Source organism: Schistocerca cancellata, chromosome 6 (assembly GCF_023864275.1).
Source record: "Schistocerca cancellata isolate TAMUIC-IGC-003103 chromosome 6, iqSchCanc2.1, whole genome shotgun sequence".
In the NCBI taxonomy this organism is placed as follows: Eukaryota; Metazoa; Arthropoda; class Insecta; order Orthoptera; family Acrididae; genus Schistocerca; species Schistocerca cancellata.
The window spans coordinates 268,871,680-268,887,591 of NC_064631.1; the positions used below are offsets into that span (position 1 = coordinate 268,871,680).

Consider the following 15,912-nt stretch of genomic DNA (forward strand, 5'->3'; position numbering starts at 1 on the left):
GTGGTGTATCGAGAAGTTGTAACAATGGAAAATTGTACTGAAATGCAGGAGGATCTGCAGCGAATTGACGCATGGTGCAGAGAATGGCAATTGAATCTCAATATAGACAAGTGTTATGTGCTGCGAATACACAGAAAGATAGATCCTTCATCATTTAGCTACAAAATAGCAGGTCAGCAACTGGAAGCGGTTAATACCATAAATTATCTGGGAGTACGCATTAGGAGTGATTTAAAATGGAATGATCATATAATGTTGATCGTCGGTAAAGCAGATGCCAGACTGAGATTCATTGGAAGAATCCTAAGGAAATGCAATCCGAAAACAAAGGAAGTAGGTTACAGTACGCTTGTTCGCCCACTGCTTGAATACTGCTCAGCAGTGTGGGATCCATACCAGATAGGGTTGATAGAAGATATAGAGAAGATCCAACAGAGAGCAGTGCACTTCGTTACAGGATCATTTAGTAATCGCGAAAGCATTATGGAGATGATAGATAAACTCCAGTGGAAGACTCTGCAGGAGAGACGCTCAGTAGCTCGGTACGGGCTTTTGTCAAAGTTTCGAGAACATACCTTCACCGAAGAGTCAAGCAGTATATTACTCCCTCCTACGTATATCTCACGAAGAGACCATGAGGATAAAATCAGAGAGATTAGAGCCCACACAGAGGCATACCGACAATCCTTCTTTCCACGAACAATACGAGACTGGAATAGAAGGGAGAACCGATAGAGGTACTCAAGGTACCCTCCGCCACACACCATCAGGTGGCTTGCGGAGTATGGATGTAGATGTAGATGTAGATGTAGAGCTCTTCATATTCACACAAGTGGTTCTCTTTTCTCCAAAGAGCTCTTCAATTTTTCTGTAGTCAGTATCTGTCTTACCCCTAGTGATATATGCATCTACATCCTTACATGTGTCCTCTAGCCATCCCTGCTTAGCCATTTTGCACTTCTTGTCAATCTCATTTTTGAGACGTTTGTATTTCTTTCTGCCTGCTTCATTTACTGCAATTTTTATATTTTCTCCTTTCATCAATTACATTCAATATCTCTTCTGTTACCCAAGGATTTCTATTAGCCTTCGTCTTTTTACCTACTTGATCCTCTGCTGACTTCACTATTTCATCTCTCAAAGGTACCCATTTTTCTTCTACTGTATTTCTTTCCCTGTTCTTGTCAATTGTTCCCTAATGCCCGCTCTGAAACTCTCTACAACCTCTAGTTCTTTCAGTTTATCCATGTCCCATCTCCTTAAATTCCCACCTTTTTGCAGTTTCTTCAGTTTTAGTCTACATTTCATAACCAATAAATTGTGGTCAGAGTCCACATCTGCCCCTGGAAATGTCTTACAATTTAATACCTGGTTCCTAAATCCCTGTCTTACCATTACATAATCTATCTGAAACATCCCAGTGTCTCCAGACCTCTTCCATGTATACAACCTTCTTTCATGATTCTCAAACCAAGTGTTAGCTGTGATTAAGTTACACTCTGTGTAAAATTCTACCAGGCACCTTCCTCGTTCATTCCTCACCCTCAATCCATTTTCACCTACTACTTTTCCTTCTATTCCTTTTTCCACTATCAAATTCCAGTCCCCCACGTCTATTAAATTTTGGTGTCCCTTCACTATCTGAATAATTTCTTTTATCTCATCATACATTTCTTCAATCTCTTCATCATCTGCAGAGTTAGTTGGCGTATAAACTTGTACTACTGTGGTAGGTGTGAGCTTCATGTCCATCTTGGCTACAATAATGCATTCACTATGCTACGTAGTAGCTTACCTGCATTCCTATTTTTTTATTCATTATTAAACCTACTCCTGCATTATCCCTATTTGATTTTGTATTTATAACCCTGTACACACCTGACCAGAAGGCTTGTTCCTCCTGCCACCAAACGTCACTAATTCCCACTATATCTAACTTTAACCTATCCATTTCGCTTTTAAGTTTTCTAATCTCCCTGCCCGATTAAGAGATCTGACATTCCACACTTCGATCCATAGCATGCCAGTTTTCTTTCTCTTGGTAATGACGTCCTCCAAAGTAGGCCTTGCCCAGAGATCTGAATGGGGGACTATTTTACCTCCAGAATATTTTACCCAAGAGGACGCCATCATCATTTAGTAAAGCTGCTTGCCTTCAAGAAAAATTATGCCTGTAGTTCCCCTTGCTTTCAGCTGTTCGCAGTACCAGTACAGCAAGGCCATTTTGGTTAATGTTACAAGGCCAGATCAGTCAGTCATCCAGACTGTTGCCCCTTAACTACTGAAAAGGCTGCTGCCCCTCTTCAGGAACCACACATTTGTCTGGCCTCTCAACAGATACTTCTCCGTTGTGGTTGCACCTACGGAAAGGCTATCTGTATCGCTGAGGCACACAAGCCTCCCCACTAATGGCAAGATCCATGGTTCATTGAGGGGGGGGGGGGGGCAGAGGAATATCATTTATGGTTCAAATGGTTCAAATGGCTCTGAGCACAATGGGACTTAACATCTGTGGTCATCAGTCCCCTAGAACTGAGAACTACTTAAACCTAATTAACCTAAGGACATCACACACACCCATGCCCGAGGCTGGATTCGAACCTGCGACCGTAGCATTCGCACGGTTCCGGACTGAGCGCCTAGAACCGCGAGACCACCGCGGCCGGCCGAATATCATTTATGTTATACCTTTCTAAAATTTAAGTGTTCAAAGAAAATTATTTCATCCAAAAATTTAGTTAGGTACTAATGCTGAAGGTGATGGGTTGGAGGGAGGAAGAGGGGCTACTAGCTAATACGTGACTGCACGTGGGGCTAATGTTCTCAGGCAGGATGGGAATCACTGATGTAGAGGAACTATTCCTCAAGTTTAAAAAAATAGTTGACCATACATTGGATAGATATGTACTCAGTAGAACAGTTCATAATGGGAGGGACCCTCCATGGTATGGAGTAACTGTACTGAACTTTCTAAAGAAAAACAGACTACTGCATAAAAGACATAACGCAAAGCATAGAACTATAGATACAGAGGTGCTAAACGAAATGCCCTTGGCTGTCAAGAGAGCAATGTGTGAACCCTTCAATGATTACTGTAGCAGAATATTGTCAAATGGTTTTTCAAAAACCTCAAAGAAATTCTTGCCTTATGTAAAGGCTGTTAGTGGCACCAAAGTTAGTGTCCAGTCACTTGTAAATGAAACAGGGATTGAAATTGACAGTAGCAAAGCTAAAGTTGAAATGCTCTACTTCATTTTCAAAAATTCCCTTACAAAGGAAAACCCAGGAGAATTGCAACAATTTAATCCTAATATCACTGACTCGATGTTTGAAATAAGTGTTAGTGTCGGCAGTGTTGAGGAACAGCTAAAATTGTTGAAATTTAACAGAGCCCTAGGGCCCGATGGAATCCCTATGAGATTCTACACTAAATTTGTGGCTGGTTTAGCCCTGTTTTATCTATAATCTATTGTAGAGCCCTTGAACAAAACCTGTGCCCAGTAGTTTGAAGTAAGCACAGGTCACACCTACACAACTTTAGATAAAACCTCAGTTCAGTTGTACATAAATTTCCCCAATCATAGCGTAATCATTGGTGGAGACTTTAATTGTCCAACAATCAATTGGGAAAAATACAGCTTTGTTAGTTGTGGATGTGGTAAGACAATCAATGAAACATTACTAGATGCCTTCTCTGAAAACTACCTAGCACAGCTAATCCAAAACCCATTGATGATGGAAATATATAGAATCTAATGGCAACAAATAGAACTGACCTCTTTGAGGATTCCACATTGAAACAAGTATCAGTGATCATGGCACAGTTGTGGCAACAATGATCACCAAAGTACTAAGGGCAACTGAAATAAGCATAAAGATAGATATTTTCGGTAAACTGGATAAAACATCAGTAGTGTCATATCTCAATGAGAAACTTGAAACTTTCATCACAGGGCAGGAGCATGCAGAGTAACTATGGCCCAAGTTTAAAAGAATAGTTGAACATTTACTGGATCGATATGTAGTTACACGACAGTCATTTGTTGTCATATGGAGAGAGAGGTTTGATCACGGGTCATGCTTAACGAGCGTGCGCACACGACTGCTGAGGCTAGCTCAGCCAGGCAGCAGGTGAGAGTGGGATGGAAGGCAGCAATGAGGGAGTGGTCAGTGGCAGATTGCTCCACATGGACCTATCAGTTCCAAACAGCTGGCAGTTACATGATGCCATGTGGATTTATCCCATTCCAGTGCATGGCTTTAAGAATATGCTTTATCCACATTTGCATTGATTACATGCAAAAATGTTTTTTCCAATCATTATAAACACTTAGCTCCTTCAGAATCCAATAGTACACTGCTGTTGTACTGGTACCATGTCTTTTCCAGCAGTATTTCCTCTGCTGAGTGATTTCAGTTTCTTATCTATCTCTTTGTCGCTTAGTTTGATATTTGTCATTCGTGTAACAATTTAAGAGAGGAATTACAGTGTTATCTTCTGCTGTGAAACAATTATGGAAAAAGACATTTAGTATTTTCCATTCCATCCTCTGCCTCAATGCCATTATGGTCACAGTGTCTGGATAGATGCCATCCTCTGCATCAATGCCATTATGGTCACAGTGTCTGGATAGATGACATCGATCTGGTTACTTCTTTAGCACAAGACCAAAAGTTTTAGGTTTTTCTATCAAGTTGGTAGATTCTATTTTACTTTCAAATTCGTTGAATACTTCACACATTGCCCCCCTTATACTAATTTTGTTTTTGTTTAGTTTCTGTTTGTCTGTGAGGCTTTGCTACATTTAATTTGCAGTGAATCTCTCTTTGTTTTCATAGCAGCTTTCTAATACAGCTGTCAAACCAAAGCAGGCATTTTCCATCACTCACAATTTTGCTTGGCACTTACGTGTCCGCAGTGTTTTACAATGCACTTGAACTTTGTCCACTGCTGTTCGACAATGTCAGTGCTGCATATGGAATTTTTATGTTGAATTCTCTGGTAATCTGAAATCTGTTTCTTTCTGCTCTTGCTGAACAGAAAGATTTTCCTGTTTTATTTGTATTCCTATTTACAGCCAAATACTGTGATGCTGTAATGGGCTTATGATCACCAATTTTGTGTGCTATGCTAACTGCATCAAAAAGTTCAGATGTGTTGATCATTAGCAGGTTTAAGATGTTTTCTTTTTGAGTATGTTCACTGATAAACTGTCAAGGTAATTTTTGGATAAGGCAGTCAGAACAATTTCGCACTGTTCCCTGTCCCTACAGCCAATCTTAATGTCTTCAGTCTCCCAGTACATAGCTGGTAGGTTGCAGTCTCCATGTAAAACTATAACATGAACAGGAAACTTATATGAAATATTCTCCAATTTTCCATTGCCTACATCATTCTAAATTGACTCTTGTGATTAATCACAAATATCATTAGGGAATACCTGTACTGACATGAAGGGGTAAGAATCCCTAGGTCCCTGAAGAGGCTTCTGCAAGATATTTGCTTATCAACTTTGCAGAATATGCTAACTACATACTTCTGTAGAATAATTTTTTTTTAACTTAAGCTGCACTGCTCCAAAAGATTGTACTACAGAATAGCTTTCAATGAAAGTAATCAAAGTGTGCTAGCAATCCTGTCTACAGGCAACACTGCGGGAGAGACTTCTAAGTGCTAAGCATGAAAAACTGATCTTTTGGTTAACTACACTGGCGCCACCTCAATGAATTATCTCTGTGGATCCCTAAGCACTTCACATTTGGAGCCTTATTCAGTGTATACTCATTGAGCTTTACTTCTGTTATCTGTGAGTCATTTTGTTTGTATTTGTTTTAAATTACATAGCATGAGTGTTTGTAAAATTAAGGGTTAAGTTGTTACCTGTTGTAAGTTGTTACCTGTTGTAAGTTGTTATCAGTTGTAAGTCTGTTCCATTATTCTCCACACTGTGTCTGGAATGAATATGTTTGGACTGTTTACCAATCGCATCATCAGCAAACCTTTTTTGGAAAGTCCTCCAATGTTCCACTTTCCCAAAAAGTTGTTACTACTGCATACTTCAGTGTTCAACAAAATACATCTAAATTCATTGACTGGTTACGAAAAGTAACTCAAGACCAAGCCACACTACCAAAAAATTTTAATAATTTTCATTAAAATACCATCTTAACCAGAACAGTAGTGCATTTCAGTGACCTAATGATTTATGTGATTTCATTTCCACGGCTATTCAGTGTCTAGTTTAATTTCAATTGATCTGCTTACAATGGTCATCTTTTTGTCCTTGTGTTTTCTTGGCCATTAGAAGACTGAGTTTTGGGCCCAATTATTTGAATTAATATCATTTGTGTTCCGGCTATTGTCATCTGGGAGTTGAGTATAATTTACCTTACTATTTGCCCGCTCAGTTAGCCATGCAGTCTAATGCACTGCTTTCCGAGCGAGAAGACGTGCCAGTCCCCAGCACGAATCGCCCTGGCAGATTAGTGTCGAGGTCTGGTGTGCCAGCCAGTCTGTGGATGGTTTTGAAAGCAGTTTTCCATCCACCTCGGCGAATGCAGGCTGGTTCCCCATATCCCGCCTCAGTTACACTATGTCAGCGATTGCTGCGCAAACATTTTCTCCACCTACATGTACACCATAATTACTCTACCATGCAAAAATTGGGGTTAATACTCGTCTAGTGTGAGAAGTTCCCGGGGTCAAACCACACAATAACCCTGGGTTCAGTGTGGGGCGGCAGTGGGGTGAGTGGACTGCTGTAGCCTGTTGTGGGGTTGTGTACCACTGAGGGCTATGGCAGGGACGAAGCCTCTCCATCATTTCTAGGTCCCCAGTTCCACACAATACAATACAATACCTTACTACTTCATTCATTTCATGCAGGATAATACTCCAAATTCTTTTGCTTTGTATTTGGAATTTTTTGTGCATAGTGTGTGGTGCCGTTTTTGGGATGATATGGTAAATAATTTTTCAATAGATTACTGTTTGTAGTGAGCTTTTCAGTCTGGATTAGAGCTAGTAATCTGCTTTAAACAAAGTTCTCTCTTCTTGACACCAGATATCTTGATCTCAGATGTTAACCACCATATCTCTTAGCTTCAACTGAAGTCCTATCTATCACACAATAAAATTGGAGTAGTGGTAGTGTAAGCATATTTGTTTTGGAAAGAATTAAATTTCTCTTTTACTCTGTGTCCTTGGCACACTTCTTCCCATTGCTCATCATGGTAACTGTAAACAGCAGGTGAATTTCAACATAAGCAGTTATAAATTTAAGACTGCCAGTAGAAAGACTTGAAATGTGGTGAAAATTAGGGTGTGTATGTCAGCAAACATGTCAATGTATTTTGGTGCCAATTCTACACAGCTGTTTGTTTCTAAACAGGTTGTGAAAGTGTATAAAAAAGACAGAAAACAAGCTCTTACTTCTTCTTTGTCTCAGTAAGTGAAAACATACTATTATTTTTCTTGGAATTCAGTTTCTATGATTTACACTGAAGCAAAAAAGAAACTGGTATAGATATGCATATTCAAATACAGAGATATGTAAACAGGCAGAATACGGCACTGCGGTCGACAACGCCTATATTAGACAACAAGTGTCTGGCACAGTTATTAGATTGATTACTGCTGCTAAAATGGTTGGATATAGAGTTTTAAGTGAGTTTGAATATGGTGTTATAGTCAGTGCATAAGTGATGGGACGCACCATCTTCAAGGTAGTGATGAAGAGGGGATTTTCCTGTACAACCATTTCACAAATGACTATCAGTGATTTGGTAAAACATCAAATCTCCTGCAAGAACGGGACCAATGACAACTGAGGAGAATCTTTCAACATGACAGAAGTGCAACCCTTATGCAAATTGCTGCAGATTTCAATGCTGGGCCATCAGCAAGTGTCAGCGGGCGAACCATTCAATGAAAGGCTTTCGGAGCCAAAGGACCACTCTTGTACACATGACGACTGCACAACACAAAGCTTTATGCCTTGCCTGGGCCCATCAACACTGACATTGGACTGTTGATGACCGTAAATTTGTTGTCTGGTCAGACGAGTCTCGTTTCAAATTGTATCGATCGGATGGACAAGTATGGGTATGGATATGACCTCATGAATCCATGGACTCTGCATTTCATCAGAGGACTGTTCAAGCTGGTGGAGGCTCTGTAATGGTGTGGGGTGTGTGCAGTTGGAGTGATATGGGACCCCTGAGATGTCTAGATATGACTCTGACAGGTGAAACATACATACCGGTAAGCTTCCTGTCTGATCACCTGCAGTCAATCATCTCCACTGTGCATTCTGACGGACTTGGGCAATTCCAACACGACATGTGACACCCCACACATCCCATATTGCTACAGAGTGGCTCCAGGAACACTCTTCTGAGTTTAAACACTTCTGCTGGCCACCAAACTCCCCACAGATGAACATTATTGAGCATATCTGGAATGCCTTCCAATGTACTGTTCAGAAGAGATCTCCACCCCCTCGTACTCTTATGGATTTATGGACAGCCCTGCAAGATTATGGTGTCAAATCCCTTCAGCACTACTTCAGTCCATGCCACATTGTGTTGAGGTACTTCTGCATGCTCGCGGGGGCTCTAGGTGATATTAGACAGGTGTGATTCTTTGGCTCTTTAGTGTATATGCTGTAGATTTCATATGTTTATTAATTTTCCAACTTCGTCATGGCTCTTCAGTGTGTATGCTGTAGATTTCATATGTTTATTAATTTTCCGACTTCGTCATAACCAATTTCCGCAGGTTATGGTTCATTTACATTTACTTCATACTTTCAATTGATGGGTTAATTGTAGACATGAAATCAGCGTGAAACTTCCTGGCAGATTGAAAGTGTATGCTGGACCAAGACCCGAACTCGGGAGCTATGCCTATCGTGGGCAAGTACTCTGTGAAATCAAGGTAACTATTAACAAGTCTTGTTCTGTCTTCAATGCTAAACTATATTGGGAAGCTGCCTCCACCCAGCTATACAGTTAAGGGTTTGCAAAATGCTGGCAGGGGTGTTGAAAATCATAACAGTAGTTATTGTGAATTTGGGGAGTGGTATGCAGTTCCAATATCGGTCATATTTCACACAATTAAAGGCATGAAAGTATCAACAAATAAAACTGGAGCTGTGAGAAGCACAGTTCTTTATTTTCACACGGAGGAAAAAGTTGATCAGTGTTCGATAGCTCCTGCAAAAATGTTTTATCCATACCATAAAGAGGTACTTTCATGTTAAATTAAAGCTAATAATATTTTTATCCCATTTAAAAATGATGTGCCAGGTGATGACTCTTAATGTGGTTTCATTATTCAGAATCCAGATTTCTTTAAAAGGGCATAAACGTCTTCAGAAGGTTTGAATAGTGACAGAATCCTGATGTTGTATACTCTTTTTATAATTTAAATTCTCTCTTCAAATGTATAAATGAAAAAGTAGAAATCAGCAAGGCAGTATTTGTATTTAATGCTGATGGGAAGTGATCCAACAAAACTGAGGGCCATTGGAGGGTAAGGAAAGCCTTTCAACTGTGTTTCAGATGGTTCCAGCCAAGAGTACACTACAGTTCTGGCTTGCATAGGTGGTGATGGCACAGCTTTCCCATAACTGATTGAATGTGAGAGGCAGTTCAAGGTCATTGGGGCATATGAAGATGCATTCCTTGGAACTACATATGGGACAACAAAGAATGGACAGATCAAAGAAATATTTTGCCAATGGTTTATGGATGTATTTATTCCACACGTTCAATGGGTACATGGACAGCACACCAGACCAGAAGCAATATCGATATTTGATGAACATGCCAGCCACATTAGCCTTCACCTATCTGAAAAAGCAACTTTGTCAAAAATTTGTCTCGTCATATTACCCAGTCCTTTAATTAACCACTTGATAAGTGTGTATTTGGACCCTTAAAAATCATGTGGAATAAAGAACTGGTAAAATTCAGCAAAGAAGGAATGGGTATTGGATGTGGATGACTGAGTAAGTGAAGGTTCTTCGAAATGTTAAATTCAGTTTGGAAGGCTGGAATAAAGCCTGAAAAATGTGAGAAAGGTTTTGAATCCACAAACATCTTTCCTCTAGACCCACCTAATTTTGACACAAACCTTTTCTTTCCAGGTGATACAAACTCTGCAAAAAGGTCCAATCAAAAGGCACTGTAGGATGATGTAACTCACACATTTCTAGGATTAGGCTAGTTGTTGAATTGGATAATATGACTACAGATAAAGACTTGCAGCCATATAAAAGAAGAACAACATAGCAGAAAGTGGAAACAATAATTGTACACTTGAGCACCAGAATAAGACACAAATCTTCCATTAAACCTACAGATATAGTACTTGACATTTTTGCAAGTGAAATAAGGGAAAAGGAATTAGTTGATCTGAGGATAGGAGCAAAACTAGTGAAAGAGAACTCTTACACTTCAGTTAAAAGAGGCAAAATGTAGTGAAGTTCTAACTGTGGAGAGAATAATGAAGAGACTTAATGAAGCTGCAAGTGCAAGATCTTCACAGCATAAAGGAAAATCAAAAATAGAAGAAAATTTAATGTATAAGAAGGCGGCAACCAAAAGTCATAAAAGGGAAGTTGGTGAAAGAAAATCAGAAGAATGCTCAATGTCAGAAAACCAGTAGGGGATGTATCTGGTTGACAAAGGGAACAGTTTACAAACTGAGTGGCAAGGAACCAAATACAACAGAGGAAGAGTTCTTTAAAGAAGAACTTGCTCCAAAGTTGGAGGTCTGGGTTCTAGTCAAATTCCAAAGGAAAAATGATGTAGATTTTATGCAGTGCAGGTGGTAGATCTGTGTGAAGCATATGCTACAGTCAATTTTCTATAGAAAGGGAGAGCACAGTTCTTCTTGCCATCAATCCTAGATACATCAACAGTTGATCTTTCTGATACAAAAACATATGGCTACAACTATAAGTTCAGAGGGGAACTTCAAACTAAAATTTCCTCATACAACTGAAATTTTGTAAGACTGAATAAAGATCTATGTGTTGTTAAAATTCATTGAACAATAAAAATTTTGTAGCTTTTTGTATAAGAATATGTTTTCATATAATTAACAGTATAAGGAAAAGGATAGATTGCTACTCACGATAAAGATGACATGCTGAGTCACAGCTAGGCACAGCGAATAGATTTACGATTTAGCTTTCGGCCAAAGCCATGTTCAGAAAAGAAAGCACACACACACACATTCAATCACACAAGCGAGCACAACTTGTGCACATGTGATGACCATCTCTGGCAGCTCAGACCAGAATGCAACTGTAACGCTGAAGAAAAGCAGCAATCTGGATGAGTGGTGTAGGGGAAGGGATAACAGGATATTGGTGAGGGCACTGTCTAGCAAAGCCTGGAGGGACCAGATGGAGACATGAAGACTGCCATGCACAGGGTTGGGGAGGCTATAGGGCAGGCAGGTGGGAGGGGGGCAGAGGGAAAGGCTGAAGAGGAAAATAAGTGGAGCAGGGAGGGGAAAAGATGGGTGGGTGCATTGGCATAGAAGTGCACACACTGAGGGCGAGGGAATGTGAATCGGAACAAGATGATAGGGCACAGGGGGTGGAAACCATTGGGAACAGTTATAACTCCATCTGCGCAGTTTAGAAAATCTGGTGGTCGAGGGAATATCCAGATAGTCTGGGTTGTGAAGCAGCCATTCAAATCAATCATGTTATGTTCAGCTGGCATGTTGTGCTGCCAGGTAGTCTACTGTGGTTGTGTTGTTTGGGGGAACAGACCAGACAGTGAGGTCATTGGTCTCATCGGATTAAGGAAGGACAGGGAAGGAATTCAGCTGTACCCTTTCAAAGGAACCATCCCAGCATTTGCCTGGAGCCATTTAGGGAAATAACGGAAAACCGAAATCAGGATGGCCAGGTGCGGGATTGAACTGTCATCCTCCCAAATGTGAGCCCAGAGTGCTAACCACTGCACCACTTTGCTTGTTCTCCACTGTGGTCTTGGCCACAGTTTGGAGGTGGCCATACATCCTGGTGGACAGCTGGTTGGCTGTCATACTAATATAAAAGGTTGTGCTATTTTTGCAGCAGTGCTGGTATATGACACCAGCCTCTGGCAGGGTAGAATAAGTATGTAACAGGACTAGAATAGTAAGTGCTGGGTGTGTGGATCAGGCAGGTCTTCCAGTTGAGTCCTCCACAGGGATATGATCCCTGTGGCAAGTGGTTGTGTTTGGGAGTGTCATAGGGAAGGACTAGTATGTTGGGTGGGAAAGTTCTTGGGTAGGATATCCCTTATTTCAGGGCGCCTTTCTCAATGTTGACATCATCTCTCATGGCTCCAGCCACATCTCTATCCACATTAAACCCACCAACTACCAATAGAATGAGCATTTTGACAGCTTTCATTCCTCCCACACCAAAAAACCTCTCCCATAGAGCCTGGGCGCCCAGGGACTGTATATTTGCTGTGACAAGAGCTCCTTTGCCCACTATGCTGAAGGTGACAGGCACTATCACCCAGAGCTACTCCACAGATCGATTTCCTGTGCCACATCCCCGCACATCCCCAATCCACCCACCACCCCTAAGAAACAGCTATAAGGGAGTGCTGCATTCACCACCCAATACCTCACCGGACTAGAACAACTGAACCACACGTTTTTTCAGAGCTTTGATTACTTATCATCATGCCCTGAAATGAAGGATAACCTACCCAAGATCCTTCCCACCAACTGCCTCCCCCCCCCCCCCTTAAATGGTGACCACCCAACCTAGACAACATGCCTTCCATCAGTATACTATCCCAATCCCAACTCCTTCCCACAGGGATCATATACCTGTGGAAGACCCAGGTGAAAGACCTGCCCAATCCACACTCACAGAACTTACATTTCAGTCCTGTCACAGGCTTATCTATCTCATCAGAGGCCAGGCCTGGGATGAAAGCAGACACATCATATACCAGCTCTGCTGCAATCATTGCACAGCTTCTTATACTGGTATAACCACCAACCAGCTGTCCATCAGGAAGAACAGCCCCTGCCACACTATGGTCAAGAGCAAAGTTGATCATGCTGTGGCACAACATTCAGCTGAATATAACATGCTTAATTTCAATGGCTGCTTCACAATCCGGGCCATCTGGGTCCTCCCATCCACCACCATCTTTTCTGAATTATGCAGACAGGTGTTACCTTTACAACACATTCTCCACTCATGAAATTATAATGGTACCATCAACCTACAGTAACTTACTGTCTCAACACCCTCCACCCAATAGTTTCCACCCCCTCTGTCCTATCACCCCCCACCCCACCCACTCATTCACATCCCCTCAGCCTCATTGTGTGCTGCCCTCTGCCAAGCACCTGTCTGTCTTTCCCCTCCCACCTCCTCTCTTTTCCACCCCTCCCCCCCCCCCCACACATCCCTACTCCACTGTCCCCTATGCCATGCTTGGCAGCCTTTATGTGTCCACCTAGCCCCTGCACACTCTGCCAAACAGCATTCTTCTCTCCTCCAATCCATACCCTCCTATTCATTCCCTTCCCTGGCCCCTACAGATTGCTGCTTTTGTTCAAAGTGACAGTTGCATTCCAGTTTGAACTGCCAGAGATGGTGCTCATGTGTTCATGAAGTGTGCTTGAATGTGTGTTTGCTATCTTTCCTGAAGAAGGTTTTGGCCAAATACTAAATTATAAGTATTTTGTTGTGCCTGTCTGCAACTCAAGGTGTCATTTTCATGGTGAGTAGCAATTTATCCTTTTCCTGATATTTTTGATATTCCAACCTGAAGTTCCCATTGTTTGATTTTTATAAAATTAGAATTTTCACATTTGATTAAGATATTAAAGGTTTTATGATGGCTATGTATTTCCTCAAACAGATGTGACTTTGTAAACATATTTAATAATACACTGTAACTGTATTCTTCATTTTTCTTAGACTTCTCACCCATCAAAAAGTGAACACAGGTAATTGTATACCTGTATCTAAATTAAGGAGAGAAAAAAAAGCAATTTAAACAACTCTAGGCCTGTAATGTTTAGTAATACATATTTCATTTCTACAGCTATACAGTACCAGTAATTTTGGTGTATAATTACATCTCTCAGTGAGTGATAATGTAAACAACCTATTAAAGGACTGACTAAATTAAAACATGTACCAGTATTCTAAACCCTACTTTTTAATAAAAGAAAAATGTAGAAATAAGATTAGTTTTCACATTTGATGATAACTGCTATTGGGGGCTGTGTAGGGTAAAGTATAACTTGTATCAGTAGAAAGTGTTTACAGTTTACCCTGGTCTCCCCTAAATTATCTCTGAATAGTTTAACTCAGACAGCACTTATAATTTTGTGAGACTATACTCTTAGCAAAATATGGTTGATAGGTAGCCTATGTATCATTTGATCACCATAAGCACATAAACATTTCATTATAGGCTCACATCTACTTCAAGAAAGAGCATTTGAATTAAAAATAAGTTATCAATTACAGTGGCACTATATTCTCTCTATTCTTGTGGGGAATGTTGTGGTAGAGACAAACCAATGCGAGACATCAGTAATGAAGTGCCCCCAAACAGTACTGAGATTAAATCAATACTGCTATTTAAATATCCACATATAATACACTACCAGTTGTTTCTATTAACACTAACTACTTAAAGAACTTTTTTTCAACCGTCAGAAGCAGGATCTTGTACAGCATGTTCCCAAGTCTGGTGTATAGTACTCACAACAGTTGTTCTCAACAGAATGCCTGCTCATAACAATGTAAGCGCTTGTCTTTCAACACACTAGTTTGTGTGATCCATAGATGTTGCAAAGGAAACACGTAGCCTACTGTCGCCATAACTTACATGACATGTTTGTGATCTTCTCCATACGTACATGTCCTCTCGGCACAGAACCGTCTGTGTTGGAGTAATAAACTCGTGGTCATCAACACCTGAAATAAAACTAATAATGTATAAAACTGTCACTTCTTTGGATGAAAAAAAGAAAGAAAATAAAAAGATGAGAAAAAGAAAAACCGCACCTCCTTGTAATTGACACACTGATTTGGAATGTCTGGAACTTAAAGTGTCCACTATCTTTTCTGGCAAAAATAATTGTTTATCCCTTGTATGTGCAGTATTTATAGGCTAATTTGGGGGAGGTCTCATAGGATTAGCGAAGGATGGGGAAGGAAATCGGCCATGCCCTTTCAAAGGAAACATCCCAGCATTTGCCTGAAGCATTTAGGGAAAACACGGAAAATCTAAATCAGGATGGCCGCACGCGAGTTTCAACCGCCGTCATCCAGAATGTCAAGTGCACTAGCCATTGGAGTCACCTTGTTCAGTGCGAATTTTTTGGATATTTTTCTTTGTATGCTGTTAAATGAAATGAAGATGCAGTGATATCAAATACACGTCACTAAATCCACCGCGCTATGTTAGTGTACATTTACACTGCCTGCGATGCGATGCGGCGCGATGCGAAGCATAATGGCCAAAGCGATGCAATACGATGGAGCGTTCACATTGCACACGATACAGCGCGCGCGCGCGCGATCTGGCCAGCAATTGAGCAGTCTCGGCACGATGTCGTGTTTCCTCGACCCAGTAAATTCTTTTTTTATTAGAAAACAGTGCTTTGAGAATTCTACGCAGTCGTGAATGGGTGCTTGAAGTCAACAAGGAGAGGAGGGCTTTAGGAGAATTTCATCATTGGTACAGTGATTTGAGAAAAGATGAGGATAAATTTTGGAGTTATCCAGAATGAGTACAGAGACATTTGATTATATAGTGTCGTCTGTTTCAAATAGATTACAGAAGCAAAACACAAATTTCAGAATGGCTATTACCCCTGAAAAAGTTATGATCACCATTAGGTAAGTACAACAT

The 15,912-nt window shown here is 40.7% G+C and overlaps 1 protein-coding gene across 1 annotated transcript in view; it reads right to left on the bottom strand.

Annotated features, from left to right (window-relative positions):
* The window catches only part of LOC126191478 (serine/threonine-protein phosphatase 2A activator-like), a 252,675-nt gene extending 237,497 nt beyond the window's left edge, over positions 1-15,178 (bottom strand). The window contains exons 1-2 of the mRNA XM_049932362.1: positions 15,063-15,178; positions 14,884-14,972 (exon numbers count right to left, since the gene is read on the bottom strand). Of these exons, the coding sequence (XP_049788319.1) occupies positions 14,884-14,916 (33 nt within the window). The 5' untranslated portion in view covers positions 14,917-14,972; positions 15,063-15,178. The remainder of the gene's footprint in view (positions 1-14,883; positions 14,973-15,062) is intronic.
* Between the last annotated feature and the right edge of the window lie 734 nt (positions 15,179-15,912).